Genomic DNA, 22,340 nt, shown 5'->3' with positions numbered 1-22,340 from the left:
GCCTTTAATTTCCACTTACTAGGGGCAGGATTGCTTTCTAATTACTGATAGATTTCTGCTGGTGTCTTGGCTTTCCATGCCTTTTTGTACCTCCCTTTCTTCATGTGTTCAATACTTTTCCCCTGGGTCATTCCACTTTATTACACAGAACTTAATTTCTGAACTTATTTTTGTTTTCTTTGTATGTATGGATTACTTGGGTTGTTACCGACTTCTGGTGAAAATGTCATGTCATCAGCACCTTTAGAAATATATTTACTGAGAAAAATGGTGATATGTTCAATACTTATTTTACCCGCTGTGTGTGTGTGTATATATATATATATATATATATATAAATTCTTCAGGAAATTGACATATGAAGTTGTCTTTGCAAAATAAACTGGGATAGAATAAAGAAATTTAACATTATAAATAATTTAAAAAATCTGTTTAGATCGGTTAAGAACCTCATACTCTGATAACCAAGTTCCTCTTAACTTAAGGTATTCAAGGCATGATTTCAGTTCAGAAAGCAAATCAAACTTAAAACATCAGGTGGTATCTTTTTCTTCCATTTGAAATATAATATATTCTGTACATCAAAAACAAGGTCTTGTGTGTGATTTGCAATGGTAAGACTAATAAGTCATGACCATCAGAGCTCTGATGGGTAAATAGTGTGTCTCCCTCTGCTGGTGAACGTACAACTGTGCAGTTAACAGTCAATCACTTCACAGCTATCTGTATGCGCACAACAAGGTTACAAAATCATGTACAACGTATAAAAAAACATTATGCAATCAAAAATCAAGTGTGAAAAATAGTGGAAAATATCTCCACATGGCAGGTAAATTAGAAAAGCTTTAACCAGACAAGCAGGCTGTATTCACTTAAAAATTGATGTTTTCTTTACTTGATTGCAGGTAAACAAGAAGTCTAATGTAACAGTTTAACCTTAGTAATCACAAACAGATGTTTACGGTACTCTGCAGTCAGAAAATAACAGCGTTTAAAAATGAAAAGAACACCGGAACACTGGTTGTCCAGGCAAATTAGAAGACCTGAAGTGACCATTGTATAGTTGTGAGTATATAGTCAAATGGCATTATTACTGTAGTAAAGATGTCATCCTGTCATAGGCATCAATAAACATTTTTAAAACTCTCAATCGTCAAAGACAGTTTCCTCTTTTTCCCCAGGCAGATGTAATAATCTGAATGGACAATTATTCATATCTGACGGAGCGGTCAGCCTTTGATGGGCAGATGAAAGATTTTTGGGAAAAATGCTCATATTCAGCTTGTGCTCAGTGATTCATCTGAGAAAGCCTCTGTTATACCTTCTATATCTGACCTGTAAAACACAGCAGTTCAGTAAATACAAATATAAAACACACTTTATGGAGACATTTACTAGAGTGACATTCCATTGTATGAACATTGTATGTATGAGCATAAAAAAGGTTTGCTAATTGTCAATTTATTGACAAACATGTTTGGATCATGTTCACATTTTTATTCATGATGATGATAATAATAAATCAAAGCTTCAAACTATCCGACCAGTGTAAAAAACAAAACTTAAATGTGAAGGAAAACCAAGAGAAATTACATTTTTGATGAAAATAATCGTTGAAGTTATCAAAATACATAGACTGTATATATTATACTTACGTATACATTTATAGATCTATGTAAATAATCTTTTCAAAATATTAGGGCCATTACAACCATATATATTCTCAATGTAAAAAATACATCCATTAAAAAACGTGAGGAATAATTGAGTGTAGCAGCCTTCACCGGTTATACTGATTTTTAGGGAGTTTTCGAACAACCATCGGTTGATTAATTTATTAAAAAATACTCTTCAGTCAAAGCTGTAATGGACACACTTTCTAAACGGTTTGATTCGGCTACATTTTTTTTGTATTATCTGTTTGTGAAATCATATCTGATAACAACTAATATCTTTAATTATACAGTTTTATACATCTTGGAAACGGTTGACTTGAGGCAAAGAAATTCGTACAGAATAGCCCTGTCTTCCACAACAATTTATCTGACACTACAATAAGAAGTGAAATATAGTCATCTGCATGAATTCTTTATAAGAGAATCACATTTCTTAGTCGGTGTCTGATGTGTGTACAACAGAATCGAGATAAACTCTTTATAGAACCCAAATAAAACATAGAAAAGACTAGAAAGGAAACTAAATAGAAACAGTACCATCAGCATTAGCAAAACTAGAAATCAGAGTTTTGTCATTGGTATGTGTAAGTTGTTCCAGGGACCCATCCAGAGCTCCTCTTCATCAGACAATGTTTGCTCACATGGAGACTCTACCGACTCTTTAATCTCCCCATTGTCCACTGAGGACTCCTGCTCACAGCACCCCTTATCCAGCTCCAAACGGGCTTTATCGATGTTGGATTTGGGCCCTATGCTGTTAGGGCCCATTACACTGCACTCTTTGGAGTTAAGGTTGTGATCAGTAACATAGGAATGGGCAGTGGTGGTGCTGATAGTAGGCCCATTGTCTTCTGTTCCATTTAAAGGTAAATGCTCTTCATGTGTGACACCTAGCTTGTCCAGTTTTTTAAACTGTTTACCTAATCGTGTTGGTGAGCACAGTTTTAAGTTGTTGGGGTAAGGGGGCCTTCGTGTTCGGATGATGGTACCGTTTTGGGCAAGGTATACCGATCCGTTGATGTTACTGTGGCTGCTGATGTTGGGTATGCGATTGCGCTGGACCTCCTGTCCACTGTCTTCTCCTGTTGAAGTCGTGTCATGCTCTCGGTCCAACACCAGTTTAATTCGCTTCTTTTTGCCAGCCTGGAGATCAGAGAGAAGAATTATTAACATAAATCAGCTATCAAAGAAATACTCTCCACTAATTGGGAATGGTAGATACCAGGGGCCATATTCACAAACAATTTTATCTTATCACCAAGAGTCCTGCTAAGAGTTCCTAGCTATGAGTTTCTTACCATTTATTAGCTTTAAGATTTTTTGGCGAATATAGCCCCAGCCGTGTAAAATTGCAATCATAAACTGAATCTCGCATGCACCCTTAGTAGAGAAGATGTGGTGTCAATATTATATTAAAGCACTCATAGTGATGCTGTTTTTGGAAACGGAAACATGAGAAAATTCAAAGTACAAATAAACAATCTGAAGACACAGTTCAGGGTTGATAATGTAGGTTCACTCAAGAGAAGAAATTTGAGAAGCACACCAGGAAAAAAAAAAAAAAAAGATCACGGCATGCCATTTTCAGCACTTCCACGCAGTTGGAATGGTTCCGAAACACACCAGTATAAGAGAAAAGACAGGAATCAAGTGGGAATCACTTCACTCAAGTTAGTTAGGTCTTACTTGGTCCCTGTTTAGAAAGCTGTAGAATCTCCAGTGTCGGAATCTGCATCTGTTACTTCCGTGGTACCTCCGGTTCCCGACTGCTGTGAGCGACTCCTAGAGCCGCTCTCAGATCCTGAGCCACTGCCAGAGGTTATGGCATCCTCATCCACCTCTGTGATTGGAGAGAGGCCTCCAAACGTCTCATCTGAACTCTGAACGCTGCTCTCTGTGGCATATGGTGTTCCTGCACTTTCTGAGATCACACTTGACCTCCGTGACATTGATCCATCACTTATCTCACTGGCCGACTCTCTGCTCTCTGCTGTTTCATCCTCCTCCTCCTCCTCGTCTTCTTCTTCAGAAGCCTCTTCGTCCTCCTCACTTTCCTCATCAATGGTGTCCTGGGAGGATCGTGTAATGATGCTCTTGTGAGAGCTCCGGCTTCCTCCTGCTGATCTGGAGCTTCTCTCACTGCCGGACATGGAAACGGCATCTGATTCAGCATCATCCGATGCAGCAGATCCGCTCATTTCTGTCCCAGATGCCTCTTCAGAGCCACTCGCTGACCCTATCTCACCACTGCTCTCCTCACCAGACACTGAAGCTTGTGATGACCTCATTGAAGACCGGGCTGAAGACCCCTTAGAGCTGCCACCTGATCCGCTGCCACTCGGAGTACCACTTGCACTTCCGGAAACACTCCCACTTCTGCTGCTTTGTGTTCCTGCACTCCAACCCTCTGAGGAACCCTCAGTACGGGATGATTTCATTGAGGAGCGAGCAGAAGGTGGCTCTGAACCTGATCCTGACTCTTCTGTTCCTTTAGACTCTTCATCTTCTTCAGATTCTTCCTCAGACTCCTTTTCTGTGGCAGAACTCTTCTCAGCACTAGACTCTTCCTCAGTTCCTGATTTTTCAGTCCCAGATCCAGACTCTTTTTCTGTTCCTGAGGTCTTTCCAGACCCTGATTCTTCTGCCGAGCCGGATTCCTCCTCTGAACCTGACTCTTTCTCGGTTTCAGATTCTTTCTCGGATGCTGACCCTGCATCGGAATCCTTTTCGGTTCCTGACTTCTCAGTCCCAGATTTGGATTTACTCTCTGCATCAGATTCATCTGGTTCTTCTGGCTCTGATTCAGAATCAACTGTGCTCTCATTGGCATCATCTCTGTCCAGATCGACTTTCAAATAATCCTTATCATCAGCAGAGCCTGCTACACTGCTCCTCTCAGATGATTCCTCCTCATCTGAGCCTTTCTTTCGGCTCTCTGCCTCTGATCCACTCCCGCTGGCTTCAGGCTCGCTGACACTGATGGACACTTTCGATTTCTTCTCTTCTCTCTCTGACTCTGCAGACTCGTCCTTCTCACTTGCAGAACTACGACTGATGCTGCTCTGTGATTTTCTTCTAACTTGCAGCTTGTTTGCTAGATTAATACGTTTCAGGACTTTCCCAAGTCGACTCCTGGCAGAGGACGTGCCATCAGTGGAAGCGACTGGGCTCGCCCCTCCCGTCAAGCTCTCTTGACTATCGATACGCCGTGCAGATGTCAGCTTGGCATAATCTTTGTCTTTCTTCCCTTTCCCAAACATCATCGGGAAGATCTTGGCCTTCTTCCATGGGGAGGTAGGTTCAGTTTTCTTCCCAGCAGCGAGCAACTTGCTGAGCTTCATGACGGACTTCAGCCTCTTTGCAGCTTTGGATTCTTCACCTTCAGCCTCTGCTGGCTCCTCAGCAGGAACCTCTGGCTCTGCCTGTTCAATCTCATCTTCTGGTGGGAAATCCTGGAATCCCACTCGCTTTCCACGCCCACGACCTCTCCCTCGCCCACCTCGCCCTCTTGCCTGTCCCTGTTGTGACATTATTTCCTTTCAAACAATCTTATCAATCAAGTTTACTCATATTAAATGGCCAAACTCTATATTAAATGATTCTTGAAATTAAAGTGATATCCTATTGGTGATGACAAGATTATGAACAAGAGAAACCATCCTTTCTGCAACATTTTCTTCAAGTTGCCTATGAATGAATGTGTAAGATTACCTCTGGTCCACCATAGTAATATCCTTCATCTTCCATGATGGCCTCTCCATACTCATCATACATAGGTGTAATCAGCCTCCTGCGGCTGCCGTAGGGTGGATAGGGATCATACCTGGATAAAATAATGGAAGTCATATAACATATGAACATACCTTAAAGTTATTGTGTGCAGAAGTATTAAAGTTGAATTTGTTTATTTCCAATTGATGGATTTAGCCCACCCCAATCACATGCGTTCTTTCCAAAAAAGGCCTTTTTCAACAATTAAAAGTTTGTCTTGACACATGTTGCTTTTCTATTTTATTTTAAAACAAACCGTGTAAGTTTATTTGAATTTAAATGAATTTTTTATTCTGCTTCCCATCCTTTGTGCTACCTCAATTCTGAGTATTGTGGGAGTGAGACCTCCAACAGGTTTGAAAATAGGTGCACTTACTGAAGATGGGAAAGGCAAAGCAGATGCCTCATTACACTCGCAATCAACATCAGCCCATGCGTAGCTCCACCCATGCAGGACAAACAGCCCCTGTGATCCAGGGATTAAAGTCTAAACCCCCATTAAAGATTCCTAAACTCTCTAAATAGCCCTGGATATTCAGCAGGCCGGGTCTCTCTGATAGCAGGTGCAGTTCAGCCTGACAGATGTGAAACATTTATCTTCCCCACACTCTCCCTTGATGTCTGCAGAATCAAAGCCATCCTTCTTTCTCAAAGGCCTTGAGTATGGACAAAAAACCTTGGCATTCAAATGAATCGGATGAAAGTTTGATGGAATTCTCAAGAAAACGATTGTGTTTTCTGCATAAAATTGATATTAGAAATATTATTGACACAATTTAATCAATCTTTGGAGCAAATCCTTTAAATGTCATCCTTCTAGAAGACACATTCCCTGAGATGTAAACTTACCTAGTGCTAAGATTAATAGCTAGATGAACGGGTGTTTTTTTGTAAATATTGTGTACTTTAGTATGACTGAAATTCTGGATTGACTGGTCTGCATCAAGGTCTGGAACTATCCATTTTAAAATGTTAAATAAGACCTTAAGAAGTCTATCATCAGTGGTTTTGATGTCTTGATCTTGATGTTAAAGCACATCATCTGTTCTGTGGTGCTCACAGCTAACACTCAGAGCACTGCAGAGGCCTTTAAGACCATCTGCTGCTCCTCACGCTACAAAAATCGAATGACTCTACCGAACATAATAGAGGATGCCATTACACTTGACTTGAGTCTGATCTCTGAAAGTCCTTCTAGCAAACATGCGGCTCACGTCTTAATGAATCCACTGAGCTTAGCTAAAGATGGCTGTGTGAGGGCACATTAATCTCATCAAAGCTTCCAGCATCTCCTCAGATGGGCTGACGTTAAACCATGCAGTTCAACATTTGCAAGAGCATCTGTTCCAATAGTAAAGCTGTTCCGATGGTACATTACGTGTCAATTTGAGAGTGTTTACACCTCTTTCTCTCGCTTCTGCTGTCTCCTTCTACTTGCACATACAAGATGCTCAATTAGTGTATTGTACTCACTACAAGCATCTTTTAGCCTGAAATCACGCGTCTTTAATTGGAGAGCCTCTTTTTCTCTAGTTGGATTTTTTTTTTTTAATTGGGGGCTCAGTTGTCTTGGCATCATCAAAATGTTGTCAAAAAAAAGTAGAGAAATACTGAAGAAGTGATCAAGGATAAGGTGATTGAAATCCGAAGGACATGGGATACAGACAGAGAGAAAGAGGGAAAGACATTACATACTTCACCTTGAAGTGAGGATGTAAAAATATCTGAAATACACAAACTCAGTCTGGAACAAAGACACACTAGCCTTGTGTATACTCTGAAACTCACCCTTGATCATAGCTATAGTAGTCTTGGTTATAGTAATCCTGTCCAGGGTCGATACCAGATTCCATGGAGAGAGCCTAAAATACAAACATAAAGGCAGATGTCAGACTTCATCTTCACACAAGCTACTAAAATTAGTCAGGGTTTGGTGCACAATTGATACAGTCAATAACTTTTCTGGCACACTGTGTGCTTGTTCACCCATTACTGTAACTTAATTTAAACTGGGAATGCAAATGAACATCTAGACTACCGTTCAAAAGTTTGGGGTCTGAAGGATTTTCAATGATTTTATAAAGAGACCTTTTATGCTCAACAGGGCTGATCGTCTATTTTATTAAAAAATACAATAAAAACATATATTGAAAAATATACTGATAAAGCTTCATTACTTCAGTCTTCAGTGTCACATGATCCTTCAGAAATCATTCTAATATGCTGATTTGGTGCTCAAGAAACATTTATTATTATTATCAATGTTGAAAACAGCTTGTTTTTTGTGCTGCTTAATATTTTTGTGGATTCTTTGACTAATAGAGTTTTGAACTGAATGCATTCTTTGCTGAATATTAATGTCTTTCAAAAAATGTATGTAGAAAAAAATAAGTAATAGTCTTGTATTTTGAAGGGACAGTTCATTCAAAAATGAAAATCCTGGCATCATTTACTCACCCCTACGTTTCAATTTGAGCAAATAATGAATTAGAATTTTGCCTGTATGGATTCATAAAACTTTTAAAACCTTTCCCAGTCTTCATCTACTTTCACTGTATGAACAAACACAGCTTGGACATGCTGCTAAACGTCTGCTTTTTATGTTCTGTGGAAGGTTTGAATGAAGGAATGGACATGAGTGTGAATTCAGGCTGACAGCATTTAAATTTTTTTGGGTCAACTGTCCATTCAGGATTATTATTTAGCTATTAAAGACCCCATAAATTTGCCTGACGAGTGCAGTTTTGTCTCCTGCGTTAACACTAAAATGTTTGTCAGGGGATCTTTAAACAGAGATAAAACATCTTCAGTACCAATAGGAAGATTTGTCAAGGACAACTAAGGAAAGGCATGCAGACAAACAGAGATGCTACCTCAGGCCGGAGCAGAGAGGGTCTCAACAGCTGCTGCTGCTGGCACAGTCACAAAGAGAAGAGAGGGAGAGGAGAAAAAAGATTTGACACTAAGAGAGAATACATGAGAGGCAGCACCGAATAAAAGACAAAGAGAATGGCAAGAAAAGATGTCGCTGCAGACATTTAAAATGAATGATCAGACAGAGAACATGGCAGCAAAAAGATGTGCATTAAAAACAGGAAAGGGGGAGAAAAACGAGCTCCTGGTGAGGAAGATAATAGCAGAGATGCAGATGAGGGGAAAATGTTCTATGTTAAGAAGTAGACCCAACTTTAAGAGCTAAAGTGCTTGAAAGGTCAGAAAAGGTTGTGTTTGACAGCATGCATATGCAACCTATATGCATTAACTTCGCAACTTAGACATTGACGTGACATGTTCTCGCTGCAAAATTATGTGTGCAGGCAGAACTGAGAAAAGACGAGACTCTTCAATTTACACTCCTTAGCGGGGTGTAAATGTAAGTTTAATGGCAAAGTTTCATTTGCTCTCTTCATCGCATTGAGATTCCAGTGTAAGCCTCTCACGAGGCACTATTGGCAGCCTGAAGTGACAAGGGAACAAAGCACTCTTACCTTCGATTTATTAAAGAAAAGGCCTATATATTAAATCAACTACATAGAACTGGATTTTTACATGTTTAATGAAAATCTAAGAGGTGTCTACCAATGCAAAAGTCACTATCATGATGCCATGATGAGGTATTATTCATATCCATGCAGGAAAAATGTCATAGCAGTTGGATTAGGAGTTTCTTCAAAATCTTAACTCTAAGTGATAGAAATAGTGATCAGATCAAAGGAAATGTTAAAAAACTGACTCACCTCTCTGCCAAAGCCACGCCTGCTGAAAGAGACGGAAAAAAAAAAAAAAGATCATAAAGCTGGAAATGTGACATTTGTTGACTAGCTAAGTGATTTTAGACTTGTTCTTGTAGAGTCTGACTCACTTTTATACATTTCAACACTTCCTGTCCTCTCTTATCACTGGACCAGAATGAAAACACCATATTTAAATGGAAAAGCACTTGAAAGATAAAAATGCACTCAGGGAAATGGGGCAGATAGTCCTGACACAAGCAGTTTTACCTACAACGAAGACTTCACAAGCACGTTAATCTGCTTTTTCCGAACAAGTCATTTTCTGATGAATGGTAAACCAACATATGCACACATACTCACACACAACCTGTATTTAATGCAGTAGCTATAAATTGTACCTATCATACACTAGCAAAATCTCCAGGAAAGTTACATTTGAGGGGTCTCTCAAGGGTCAAGAATGAAACCCACTAAGTGATTAAAACACTGTGACAAATGAGCAGCATGTTGTTCAGTGTGTGTATGTCCGTACCTGGTATTCCCTACGTTATACAAGTAATACCAGTAAATTTTGACCTTGCGGGAACATTTTTGTGGTCGCTAAGAGGAAACAAGCATATCAATCATACAAAATGAAGTTTTTTTTTTAAATCTAATAATGCAGAAAGTTTTGTGTGAGGGGTAGGTTTAGGGATAGCGCCAAAAAAGTGAACTACATCTGAAGAAGGGTCCGCAAAACTATTCATGGGGTGAAAATAAAATGAAATAAAATAAAATACTAGACACTGGACATGCTTTTAACAGGTTTTATGAAAATCCCCCCATAACTAAAGATGCAGATTAACACATTAATATGCTTTTTGAAGCAAGTCATTTTCTAATTAATAATAAACCAACACATGCACACACATATTTAATGCAGAAGCTATAAATTGTCCTATCATACACAAACAAGAAAGTTACATTTGAGGGGTCTCTCAAGGGCCAAGAATGAACTCCATTAAGTGATTAAAACACTGTGACAATATGAGCAGCATGTTGTTCTGAGTGTGTACTTGGCTATAGTGTTGGAATAAAATTGTCCCACAAAATACATCTGAAGAAATGTCCTTGAAACTATTAATTTTATTTAATAAAATAACGACAGAAATGAAATTAGTGCCACTGGACAGTTCTTAACAGGTTTAATGAAATTCACCCCATAAATAAAGATGCACAGAAAATCTACAAACAAGCCCTGACACATACACACAACATCCACAACTGTGAGAAAAAAAATCAGAATTGTGAGATTAAAAGTCATAATTGCCTTTTTTATTTTGTGGAGGAAACAGGCTTTCATTTTTTATTCTACCTACAACAATACAATAGACAATAAAGAATAGATAGTATTATCAAGGATTACAAATGATGTGTAATTTATGTGTTCTAAGGCAGATGATGTATGTGCAAACTGAGTGGATGTTGTGAGTATGTGTCAGGGCTCGTTTGTAGGTTCAGAGGAACGGCTCTATATTCACATGAACTGCTCAGCAGGATGAAAGCACAGACGGTGAGGTCTGGATTTTTTTTTATTAATCAATCGATGAGTCTGCCGTTGACATCACTAACCCTAATTCTCTTTTTTTCTCTCTTGTGTTTATATCTTCCTCACTTCCTCCCTTCTTTCATATTCCCTGCTTCACCACACAGAATAAAACAACTCTCTCCTGCTCTATTAGAAAATGAGAGTACTTCATCTCAGCACTTTGTCTTTTAAAAAGAAATCTTACTATGGAGTTTTTTTTAAACATTTTTAATAGCTAATCTGATATTGTATCAATTATTTTGATGTGTGTGTGTGTGTGTGTGTGTCACAGATCACAGCACATTTAAATTCTCATAAAGATGTACAGTATGTGTCCTCCTGTCATTCAGAGATTGTTCATTCAAGATTGTAGGTTCAGAGGAACGGCTCTATATTCACATGAACTGCTCAGCAGGATGAAAGCACAGACGGTGAGGTCTGGATTTTTTTTTATTAATCAATCGATGAGTCTGCCGTTGACATCACTAACCCTAATTCTCTTTTTTTCTCTCTTGTGTTTATATCTTCCTCACTTCCTCCCTTCTTTCATATTCCCTGCTTCACCACACAGAATAAAACAACTCTCTCCTGCTCTATTAGAAAATGAGAGTACTTCATCTCAGCACTTTGTCTTTTAAAAAGAAATCTTACTATGGAGTTTTTTTTAAACATTTTTAATAGCTAATCTGATATTGTATCAATTATTTTGATGTGTGTGTGTGTGTGTGTGTGTGTCACAGATCACAGCACATTTAAATTCTCATAAAGATGTACAGTATGTGTCCTCCTGTCGTTCAGAGATTGTTCATTCAAGATTTAACGGTCGGTCTTCACAAGTCTGTCACTATACTTGTGTTTGTATTTCACAGTTTTGACTTCTTTGCAAGCAACAAAGTGAGAATTGGGAAATAAAAAGTTATTTTTACTCCATGGCAGAAACAGGCTTCCATTAATAAGTGTAATTTCACCTAATTTCTATGTAATAAAATTAACTAACACATCAGAACCAAAGATGAGACATTAGCAAATCGGTGTGCATTTGCTTATGGGATGATGACAGATTTCAAACAGATTTTTCGATATGGATGAGAGAGACGCCATCTGCAGACCCCTGCTGAGATATTGTAGGAGTGGTTTGTGTGAATGGAGAGACATTGACTGAGCGCCTGATGGGGTGAATTCAGCGGGGAACGGCGGAGCGAACGTCCCCTTGCCATGTGCCACTTAAATGATTAGCGGTATTGTTTAATCTCGACGTGATTCTTGTCTGCTTGCGTTTCTGAAAGGGCAAAAACATCCGCAGGACCCAACCGAGACAGGAGAGCTTCAGGAGGTCTGGCACTCTAGACAGCCTTTAAAAAGGGTTAGTGAGAGTAAAAGAACAGGGAAGAGAGATCGAGAGAGAGAGATACGGTGAATAAATCAGAAAGACATATAAAGAATGACCTGTTTTTAACCTTCAAAACCAACCCTATTTACTTTCTTAATGCATGTTCCTAGTCTTATTGTGAATGATTCACCAGTGCTCATTATTCTAAATAAAAATGTCTCAAAATGCAATAACCTGCTCTTCCTCTGAAATGACCTTCCTTTTCCATTGACATTATTTAGGCTGTGCAGGCTATTGGATAATTTGATTCAATTCATCCTTTTTCTTTTTTCTGATTATACTACATTGATCAAACAAAATCCGATCTTTAATTATAAGGCCCATCCTAATCAAACTTGATAACAATCTCTGTCACCACCTTCATTATCAACAAACACATCTCTCAGAGTCACATGATCATGATAACAGCTCCTCACACCAACATCTGCCTGCTACGAAGAACCAAGAGTAGTGTGCTACATTTAAACATTAAGTATTCGCAAACATTGACAATCAGTTCAAATATTAGTTTGATTAATCTGATAAAAAGTATTTTTTTATTTCATATATTCCACTGGTAAAACATTATTCCACTTGCTTAAATTTTCTTATCAACGTGTAAACTGATGGCATGCAAATGAATGCATGCACATTGTGCAAAAAACGATATAAATGTTAAATATAAATATACAATATAAATATTCTTAAAAATATATACATTACTGTTCAAAAGTTACGGGTGGGTAAGATGTTCCAATGCTCCCCAAGACTGCATTTATTTGATAAAAAATACAGTAAAAACAGTAATATTGTAAAATATTAAAATAACTGTTTCTATTTTGATATATTTTAAAATGTAATTTATTCCTTTGATGTCAAAGCTGAATTTTTTAGCAGCTGTTATTCCAGTGTTCAGTGTCTCATGACCTTTCAGAAATGATTTTAATATGCTGATTTGGTGCTCAAGAAACAAAGAATTTCTTATTATGCAGCACGAAAACAGTTGTGCTGCTTAATATTTTATTGGAAACCAAGATACTGTTTTTCAGGATCCTTTGATGAATAGATAGTTCAAATGAACAGCTTTTATTTAAAATAGAAAGTTTTTGCAATAACAAATGTCTTTACGGTCACTTTTTGCTGAATAAAAGCATTCATTTCTTTAAAAAAAATCTTACTGACCAAACTTTTAAAGAGGTAGTGTGTTACATTTCAGCAGGGGTGTGAAGTAACGAATTACAAATACTCACGTTACAGTAATTAAGTAGTTTTTTATCAGTAATTGTACTTTTTTGAGTAGTTTAAAAATTGTGTACTTTTACTTTTACTTGAGTACATTTTAAGTGATGTATCGGTACTTTTACTACGCTATTTTCCTCCGTTTGTGGTCGTTACATGCTTATTTTAATTGTATTTTTACCAATCAACGTGATTGGATAGAGAGTAGGTCTCGTGACTTTCGTCAAATCAAATTGTGCATAGAAAACTTTAAATTAAAACTGCTGGATGATAGATACTCTTCATTCTTTATGACAAATAAGATAATGTGAATTACAGAATGTACAATGTTTTTCAAATGTATCAAATGCGGTGTACAGCGTTTATTATGAGGGGGTAGAATCCACAGCTCAGTACTCACAACTCAATACTCATGAGTACTTTTAAATAGGCTACTCTTTTACTCTTACTCAAGTAGTTTTTTGGACAAGTACTTTTACTCTACTCACACTACATTTTTTGGAAGGTAATGGTACTTTTACTTGATTATATTTTTTCAGTACTCTTTCCACCACTGCATTTCAGAGAGCTTTTCATATTACCAAAATTACTAAAACTAACTAACAAACAAAAGAAAACATTGTTTGGCTGCAATTTGAAATCAGCAGAACAGTTTAAATCAGTAAATTAGAAATAATAATAAAGAAAAACTGTTTAGAGGTAGATTGTTCTACATGAACACATTCACTCCTCTGATCATATAAATGCATTACTGCAAATTCCTTTTCCTATACTTTTAAAAGCATCTTTATTATAATCCATTAGAGCTGTTCTTATAAAAATATTGCTATTTGCTTATAATTGTAGGATTTCATTGTCCAAAATTTATAATTATAGCATAACATTTTAAATCAAATTCTTCACTCCTTTTCTCTGTATTCTATTTGACAAATGCACAAGCGACCGCTCTATGAATACTTGAAGTATAAACTCACTCATAACATAAAAACAAATGAAACTATATGCTTTTGACCTTCTTTGAAGTATACTATAAAGTGCTCTCAAAGTAAAGTGCCCTCGAAATGATACAGGGAAAAGTAATTAATTAAATAGATAGAGGTGTAGGAAAGAAGATAGCAGAAGAGTTCCAGCGTTCATTCAGCAATGAAGGGCTGGGGTGGGCGTAGTCTCTTATTCCGCTGTGATTGGTTAGTTTGGGAGCTGAGCAGAAGAGTCTGATTCTGATTGGCTGCCATCTGTTTCACCTGGTTTAGATTCTGACTCTTTTAAAACAACAGTCATGGAGTCTTTAAGTGCTCCTTCGCAAGAGCTGTCATCTTTCACATCAAGGCTGTTGGCAGATCTGCCTGTGTTCTTGAGGATCCCTCTTAGCTTACGTGTAGGAGTCGGAGACTGAGCGGGGGGTTCAGGAGACTGAACGGGAGTTGGGGTAGGTGGTGGGGTGGAGTCCTGTTGCACAGGTGGAGGAGAAAGTAAAGAGCAGGATGGGACAGGAAGAGGGGTTGGTGGACTTTCAGGAGAGTCCGATATGAATTCCAGAGTGATCTCACAAGGCTCCACCGTCATGTAATTGGATATACTGGAGCTGAACTTCCTCAGGACGGGCGGAGTGGGACGCTGAGCCATGGGTGGGGGAGGAGTCTCACCATCACCCCCTGCGATGATAATGCAGGGTGGGATGTCCTTGCCAACAGAAATTGGACTGGATGAGAACATGAAGGCGGTTAGCAGTGGGTCGTCCGGGTCTAGAGATGCGTAAGAGTCCCGGCTCTGTCTCGGCGTCTGTTCGGCTAAAGCTTGCTGCTCAAACTGTCTGGCTTGTTCTCGGACCGACAGCTTCGTTTCTGTGCTTCTACCACCTTGATCTACATCAGCATCAAGCTCTTCCCTGCTGTCCTTAAGCCCCGCCTTCAGCTCTTGCTCCTCCCATTCGGCAGGGTCCAAGAGTGCCTACAGGCACAGAGCATCGTAAAGCCCTCGTCCTCGAATACGGGACGGCAAGGACCAAGAAGTCATCTGGCTGATGTGGCTTGTCGGAGATGGGACATCACTGTTCAAAAACCCACTGACCCTTTGCACCTCCGAGTTGGGCTCGGGACTACTTGACGCTCCATCCTGGTAAAGCGAATTTTGCGTGGTGATTGGCCGTTGATCCGAGAGGAAGGTGACGTTGCTTTCTGACTTGGGCAACCTATCGAGCAACTTTCCGTTTCCGGCACACAGTTTGTGAGTGGCGATAGCATGAGAGGCAAAGGCTCTTATGTGACTCTGTCGATCCGCATCCTCGATTACAGACTTTCGGTGCCTTCTGCAGCCCACGAGAGAAAATGAAAGGAGAGAAGATTGAAGCATGTGTGGAAAGAGACGGGAAGGAATTGAGGAAAGAGAACAGCCATGGGAGGACAGAGCGCTAATGACCCACTACACCAAATCCTTCACTTTAATGGACTTTGAAAGAGCTCGGCCAAAAAAATTTGCTCAAGATTTTACATTCAGCTTTAAAAAAGCTAAAGCAAATACTCTTAGTCAGGACTTCTGAGACAAATAGTTTCAGAATAGATTCAGAAAGTCGAATTTCCAAGTTCCTATTTGGAAAAGTGCAATACAGGAATTCTACAGTTTTAATGATAAACATTCACTTGTAAACCAATAAAATGCAAACTTTTGAAGAAAAAGATGTTTAAACACAGGTAATGAGCTTTTTTTGTTTATAATCATAGGGTATACCCACTGGATCAGTGTGAAGACACATTTTCTTCTAAACCATATCTGCGGTTTACTGCGGCATCTGAAAATCTGGCATATCCATGACACAAGAAGATTCTATGCTATGTTGATCTCATATTTAATGTCTTTTTTATTTTAATGCTGTAGATTTATGTAGCAAATAAGAATAGTTAAAACTACCAAATATATTTGTGACAAAAAGATTTTCAGTTTCCTTCAGAGTAATTAAATCAGCAGGTTTTTTTAATAACTAAAGAATATGTAAACTTATGGTACAGTATTTTCCATTAGTTGGCATGAGATTCAAAGAGTCATAATTATGTATTTCATTGAGTGTCTAACTTAGAAATAATCACCATTTTAAAATGAAACAGTTACAATTAAAAGTGTATTGATAAACAATTACATATAATTATTATGGGATATCCTTCATGCACTGTATGACGTTCTCTGTTTCTTTCACGATTTCTTTTTTTTAATATATATGACAGTGTATTTACATTAAATTATTTTATCAAAATAAACAAAATATGGTACCATATATTTGGTACCAAAATATTTGTACCAATTCTGGGAGCCTTTTGTATTTATATGGTTATTAAACAAAACAAACTACTTTTATGATTCTTTTCACACAAAATGGTACTCCACCAATGATCAATAAAAAAATATAATGTTTTTCTGCACTTATACACTATGGGAGTATTGAAAAACTCAAATTTTCTTAAGATGTGCCTTTAGCCCCTGTTGTACCTGCAAAACAAAGAACAGCACTGCCATGTTTCTTTAAACACCATCATCTAGGCCTTGAGCAATGTGATATAGACTGAGAAATTAAGTAGGAATACCCTGCTACATCCGACTTTGTATGGAACGCAGCAATAATATGATGAATGCAAGCAAGCATCAAAATTGTGTATTTCCAGCTATGAAGCACGAAGATCATACACTAGCACTTAGGGCTGGACAATTAATCGAATTTCTAATCGCAATTACAATTATGGATGCAACAATTATGTAATTGTTCAAAGCGGGAATTAATCGTTCAAAGTCCACTTATGTTATTCTGCACGCTTAAGATATGTTTATTCCTTTCTACATGATATCTTAAGGGTTTTTCCATTGTTTTAGTTTTAGTATAACATTATGATGCCATTCATATTTTTACTTTTTTTATAATTTAAAGAAGAAACCAATCCGATGTATATTTGACATTTGAGGCTTAATACTATAGAAAAGCACTAAAAGTTTTTCAGTTAGAGTGTTTTCAGCTTGTTTATTTTCATATAAAAATACGGCATGCAGTTGCATCAAACAATGGTATAAACATCATTCAATGTAAATTGTGATAATCGTAATTAATAATTGCAATTACAATTTCAAGGGAATAATAGACAATTATGATTTTTGTCATAATCGTGCAGCCCTACTAGCACTCATAAACCAGTCTGAAATCCCTATCTGTTCAGATAATCTTCGTCCAAACATCAATCAAGATGAGCTGTGACAATGGGCGAGTCTCAAAGTGAAGGACATGAGAAGCGTGTTTGTTTGCTTTGAGGAGAGAACTGCGAGGAACCACTAGAGCCGGGAGGCGAGGGCTTTATCTAGCCAAACTACTAAAGCTTTAATCCACTACAGAGCTACACACATGTATCTGTGCATTTTTTCTTTTTTAACAGTAAATAGTATCAAAATGTTCCTTTCAATATGCAATTCGACATGAATCAAGGGTAAAAACAGATGAAATGGTAAAGAAAACTAGCAGAGCAGTTACACAGGGACTAGAAACTACAAACCACAAATGTAAGTCAAGAGGAATTTTAAAATATATTGAAAGTAGTGTGTAAGAAAGATCACTGCAGGGAAATGCAGCATATTTTATGTTACTCACTGTAGTCCAAGCCTGGAAAATGCAGAGAGAAGATGAGAATGAATGAAACATGAGAGGAAACATGCATGTAGACAGAGGGATATGATGACAATTTAACACAGGCAGGCCCTGTTCACATTTGGCATTAGCATGCATTTTCAGTGACTGAATCAAAAACAGAAACTTGACCACAAAAAAACGCCAAATGTAAATGCACACAAAACCATGTTCCACAAAGGTGTAAATGCAAATGTGTTTTTATTAATCACATACAGTACAACTAAGTAAGTAATATATACTGTAAGTGGCGGTTTCTGTGGATAAGTGCAATAGTATCTCTATTCAAATCGCAATGGAAAAGCACCCAAATTAATGCAATCCAGCTAAATAACACTCGGATACTCTCTGGATATGAAATGCATGTTAATATCAGATGTAAAGAGGTCTAAGAGACACATGTAAAAGGTAAACAGAGAGAAAATGTAACCACTTATCCTTTTAATCATTCATTACACGTGAACGAAATGTGCAATATGATATATGCAGCAAACTGCATAAATAGACTAGTATTTCAGTATGAGAATGTAAAGAAATGTATGAGAATGTAAAGAAAAGATCATATTTTACCCCAAAATCAACAGAAAAATGAGATGAAGAAAATATTTTTGGGCCATTAGGATTGTTTATGCATTGCCATTATTTGCACTACAATTCCTTATTACTATAATGTGTCTAAAACCATTAAAAAAAAACACACATTTTCATTACTTGAAATAACTGAAATAAAATAAAATGTATATGTAAAATGTAAAAATTAAAAAGCCAAAGCAACAGTTCTCATTTTCATTTAGCTTAACTTCCCCCCCCCAAAAAAAAAACATATTAATGAAAACTATTTTTGACACATTAAAAAAAAATACAAAACAAAAGCAACAAAATTACCCAAAATGTTTAAATTAAAATACAGAATTAAAACTATATATTTTTTAAATAAAATTGGAATTATTTAAATTAGAATTACAGAATTAAACTATATGTGACCCTGGACCACAAATCTTTTTGCTGAATAAAGTAGCTTTCCATTGATGTATGGTTTGTTAGAATAGGACAATATTTGGCTGAGATATAACTATTTGAAAATCTGAAATCTGAGGGTGAAAAAAAAAGAAATCAAAATATTGAGAAAATAGCCTTTAAAGTTGTCCAAATAAAGTCCTTAACGGTGCATTTTACTAAACAAAAATTAAGTTTTGATATATTTACGGTAGAAACTTACAAAACATCTTCATGGAACATGATCTTTTTCTTAATATCCTAATGATTTTTGGCATAAAAGAAAAATCAATCATTTTGACCCATATATTGCTACATACTACACCCATGGCTATTGCTACAAATATACCCATTCTACTTATGACTGGCTTTGTGGTCCAGGGTCACATATATTATCAAATTATTAAATTAAATTAAATTAGAATTACATAATTAAAACTATATATTTAAATTAAACTATATATTACATCAATTTTTTATTCAATTAAATTAATAATTTATTACTTTTGTTTTTTGGGTGAAATTTCCGGTAAAAATAAACATAAATAAATACATACATCAACAATCAATCTGAGGGTCACAGAGAGACTCCTTAATCATTGTTTACAAGGTTGCTGACAGACCACAGTTTTTATTAATATCCAACAAAAAAAACAAAATGTTTGCCCAAAACCCGAGCAAACAAATTCTACCCTAATGTTCCTTTCTGTTAATGGTATTAGACTGCTATTCAGAAACATGGTCCAGCAAACTCAGCATCTATTCTAATGGATTAAATTCAAAACTGCGTCTTTTTCGCTGTCTATTTGTGTTAGCAGCTGCATTTGTTTTGATTGCATTAAATCAAAAGCACTTTAAAAGGCTTTACCTGAGGGATGCAGATGCTGTGCTGCGGCTATAATCTTTTAATCTATTAACATTTCATTCCACTCACAACAGCCTTTAGCTTGGCAATGGACTCCTGCTGCACCAAACCCACGCATCCAGTGAGCACATCTCTATGGATGGACTCAGTATTAAAGCCAAAAACGCAGCTAATTTACTAAAGAAACAATTACCTTCGGGATGTCAAAAAGGAACAGTTTCTCCCTTTAGAGAATGTCAAGGAAAAACTAATTTCTTTTTCAAATGAAGAACCAGGTCAGGGCATTAAAGTGGTAGTTCACCTAAAAATGAATATTCTGTTATTCTATTATTTACACTCATATGGCATTCCAAACATGAACGACTTTCTTTTTCCTCCATGTGACATGAAATTAGATATTTAGCAGAATGCTCATGCTATGCTGCTTTCGTCCATACAAATGATAGCGGGTGGCAAAAATCATACACTTTGCCGCAATTTCGCTTTGTTGTATCTCATTCACACATATTTAGAATGAGTTCGATGTCTATGACCTTTAACGTCATTGGTTCTTTTATGTCTTGTATATTTATGACTCAGTGTAATGCAACAAATTTGACTATGCAATGACTTAAATTTGACTACTTTTACTACACTAAAACAAATGGGAAAAGAAATGCATATTTAATTGAAAGTACATTTTTAAAGTAGAGAGACTGAAATAGACTTTTCTTATAAAACATATATATTTTACAATGTAATATGGACTACTTTTATGGTGCTGTTTTGGTCCATAATATTTTTGTGGAGTCCCAAGAAAGTAAGTCATACAGGTTTTGAACGACGACAGAATTTTCAGTTTTGGGTTAACTATTCTTGATTTTCCTACAGATATACACAAATCTTGCTAATCATCTCTCTGCTGTCTGTGCTGAAGGTTAAGTGGTATTATTTAGGACAGGTAACTTACATGCCGCCGTCTCCCAGCTCCTCGTAGAGATTGGTCGGAGCGCCACCTCCTGTCGATTTTCCAGCAGGAAGAGCCATCTGGATACGGGCGGTTTTGGCACACTCGGCCTGCCTCCTGTAAAGCACCCCCAAAGAGAGAGTTTCCTTCATTTCAAAAGGCTCATTTCAGCTCTATTATAGGAGGATATGAGGTCTGGAGCTCCGGCAACTCTCATTTGATCTGTTCCAGCACTTTTTATTCATGCAATGCAAAATATCATGGGTTATTCAGCACCTTTCACACTGAGATGAGGTGTTTTATTAGGAGGGAGCTGAACCCGGCTCACTTTCTACTCTATGAGGTCATGAAACCAGTAATTTCTGTTCATTTTCAAAGGCATCGCTATTGTGCTGGAATCAGAGAGGGCTGGAGTGAGTATGTCCTTTGCGGCTCATCTCAATTCAAGTTTTCTACTCGTATGTTTCTGTTATAAAGGATTGAATCGAATAACGAGGTTACGAAGGCACACAGTCTCCGGCAAATAATTCATCAAAAAGAAGAATTTGAACTTACTCTTTGAATCTGAGCGCAGGGTCCACATGCAGTGACAGGAAGTGCAGGGAAAGAGGAAGAAGAAAGGAAAATTATTAGATAATTAGGCACAGCGATAATTCAACGAAACGCAAGCAATGTAATATCATATAATATACCCACAAACCAACAGAGGACAAATGGTTTAGAAAATGGATAGTATAATAAGGATAATATATAATGGATATAACAGATAACATTGAATACTAAATATCAAAATATAATAATATAATTATATAAATATATAATTTAAAATTAATTATACTCTCTGACCTGTATGTAAATGCCTTAAAAAGGGATTTTCTAACCACTCTTTTTCCAGAAAATATTTCTATGGCATGTACATGAATTGCCATACGTAATTGTCAATAACTTGGCTAATCAGCTCATTGTGTAATAGATCATGATCTTAATTCATATTTTTATTTTTATTTTTTTAAACTCTAATTTCACAGGTCAGAAAATGCTCATAGTGTTGAACCATGCAGCCCATTTTGGTTGCTGCATGTGTGAGTGCATAATTCATGCTGTAAAATGTGGTAAGAGCACAGGATAACCCCGGTTTATCCCACATCTCCAGAGCTGGGAAACAATACAACTCTCAGCAGCACCCCCTCTCTGTCTCTCCAGCTCTCTATTCTCCTTCCCATCTTTGTATTTCATACACACACTCTCTCCTCCTGACCCTGGGCTTCCTGGAGGCTATCAAAGACGCGCTCCTCTCAATATTATTTATTTAACCAGAATGCAATTACTCGAAACACAGCGTGAGATCTCGTAATGTGATATATAAGCTCACACTTGTGTCTCCTTTTATGCATCTTTTGTAAACAACCAAATGAAACGACATAAAATTGTCACTTCACCTTTAATACAAGAGTCTAATCACAAACTGAACTCTTTAATATCCGTCAAAACATCTGAATGCAGTCATGCATGCGTGTGTG

General features: G+C 37.2%; 1 protein-coding gene across 1 annotated transcript in view; it reads right to left on the bottom strand.

Annotated features, from left to right (window-relative positions):
• Positions 1–1,705: 1,705 nt before the first annotated feature.
• Positions 1,706–22,340, bottom strand: part of pcdh15a (protocadherin-related 15a) — a 202,379-nt gene continuing 181,744 nt past the window's right edge. Inside the window, exons 31-37 of the mRNA XM_016456477.1 lie at positions 21,376–21,384; positions 20,824–20,937; positions 9,185–9,206; positions 8,321–8,359; positions 7,236–7,309; positions 5,388–5,499; positions 1,706–2,819 (exon numbers count right to left, since the gene is read on the bottom strand). Of these exons, the coding sequence (XP_016311963.1) occupies positions 2,238–2,819; positions 5,388–5,499; positions 7,236–7,309; positions 8,321–8,359; positions 9,185–9,206; positions 20,824–20,937; positions 21,376–21,384 (952 nt within the window). The 3' untranslated portion in view covers positions 1,706–2,237. The remainder of the gene's footprint in view (positions 2,820–5,387; positions 5,500–7,235; positions 7,310–8,320; positions 8,360–9,184; positions 9,207–20,823; positions 20,938–21,375; positions 21,385–22,340) is intronic.

The sequence above is a fragment of the Sinocyclocheilus anshuiensis genome, unplaced genomic scaffold (assembly GCF_001515605.1).
Source record: "Sinocyclocheilus anshuiensis isolate Anshui unplaced genomic scaffold, SAMN03320099.WGS_v1.1 scaffold407, whole genome shotgun sequence".
NCBI lineage: Eukaryota > Metazoa > Chordata > Actinopteri > Cypriniformes > Cyprinidae > Sinocyclocheilus > Sinocyclocheilus anshuiensis.
This window is presented reverse-complemented; position numbering and strand designations above follow the sequence as displayed.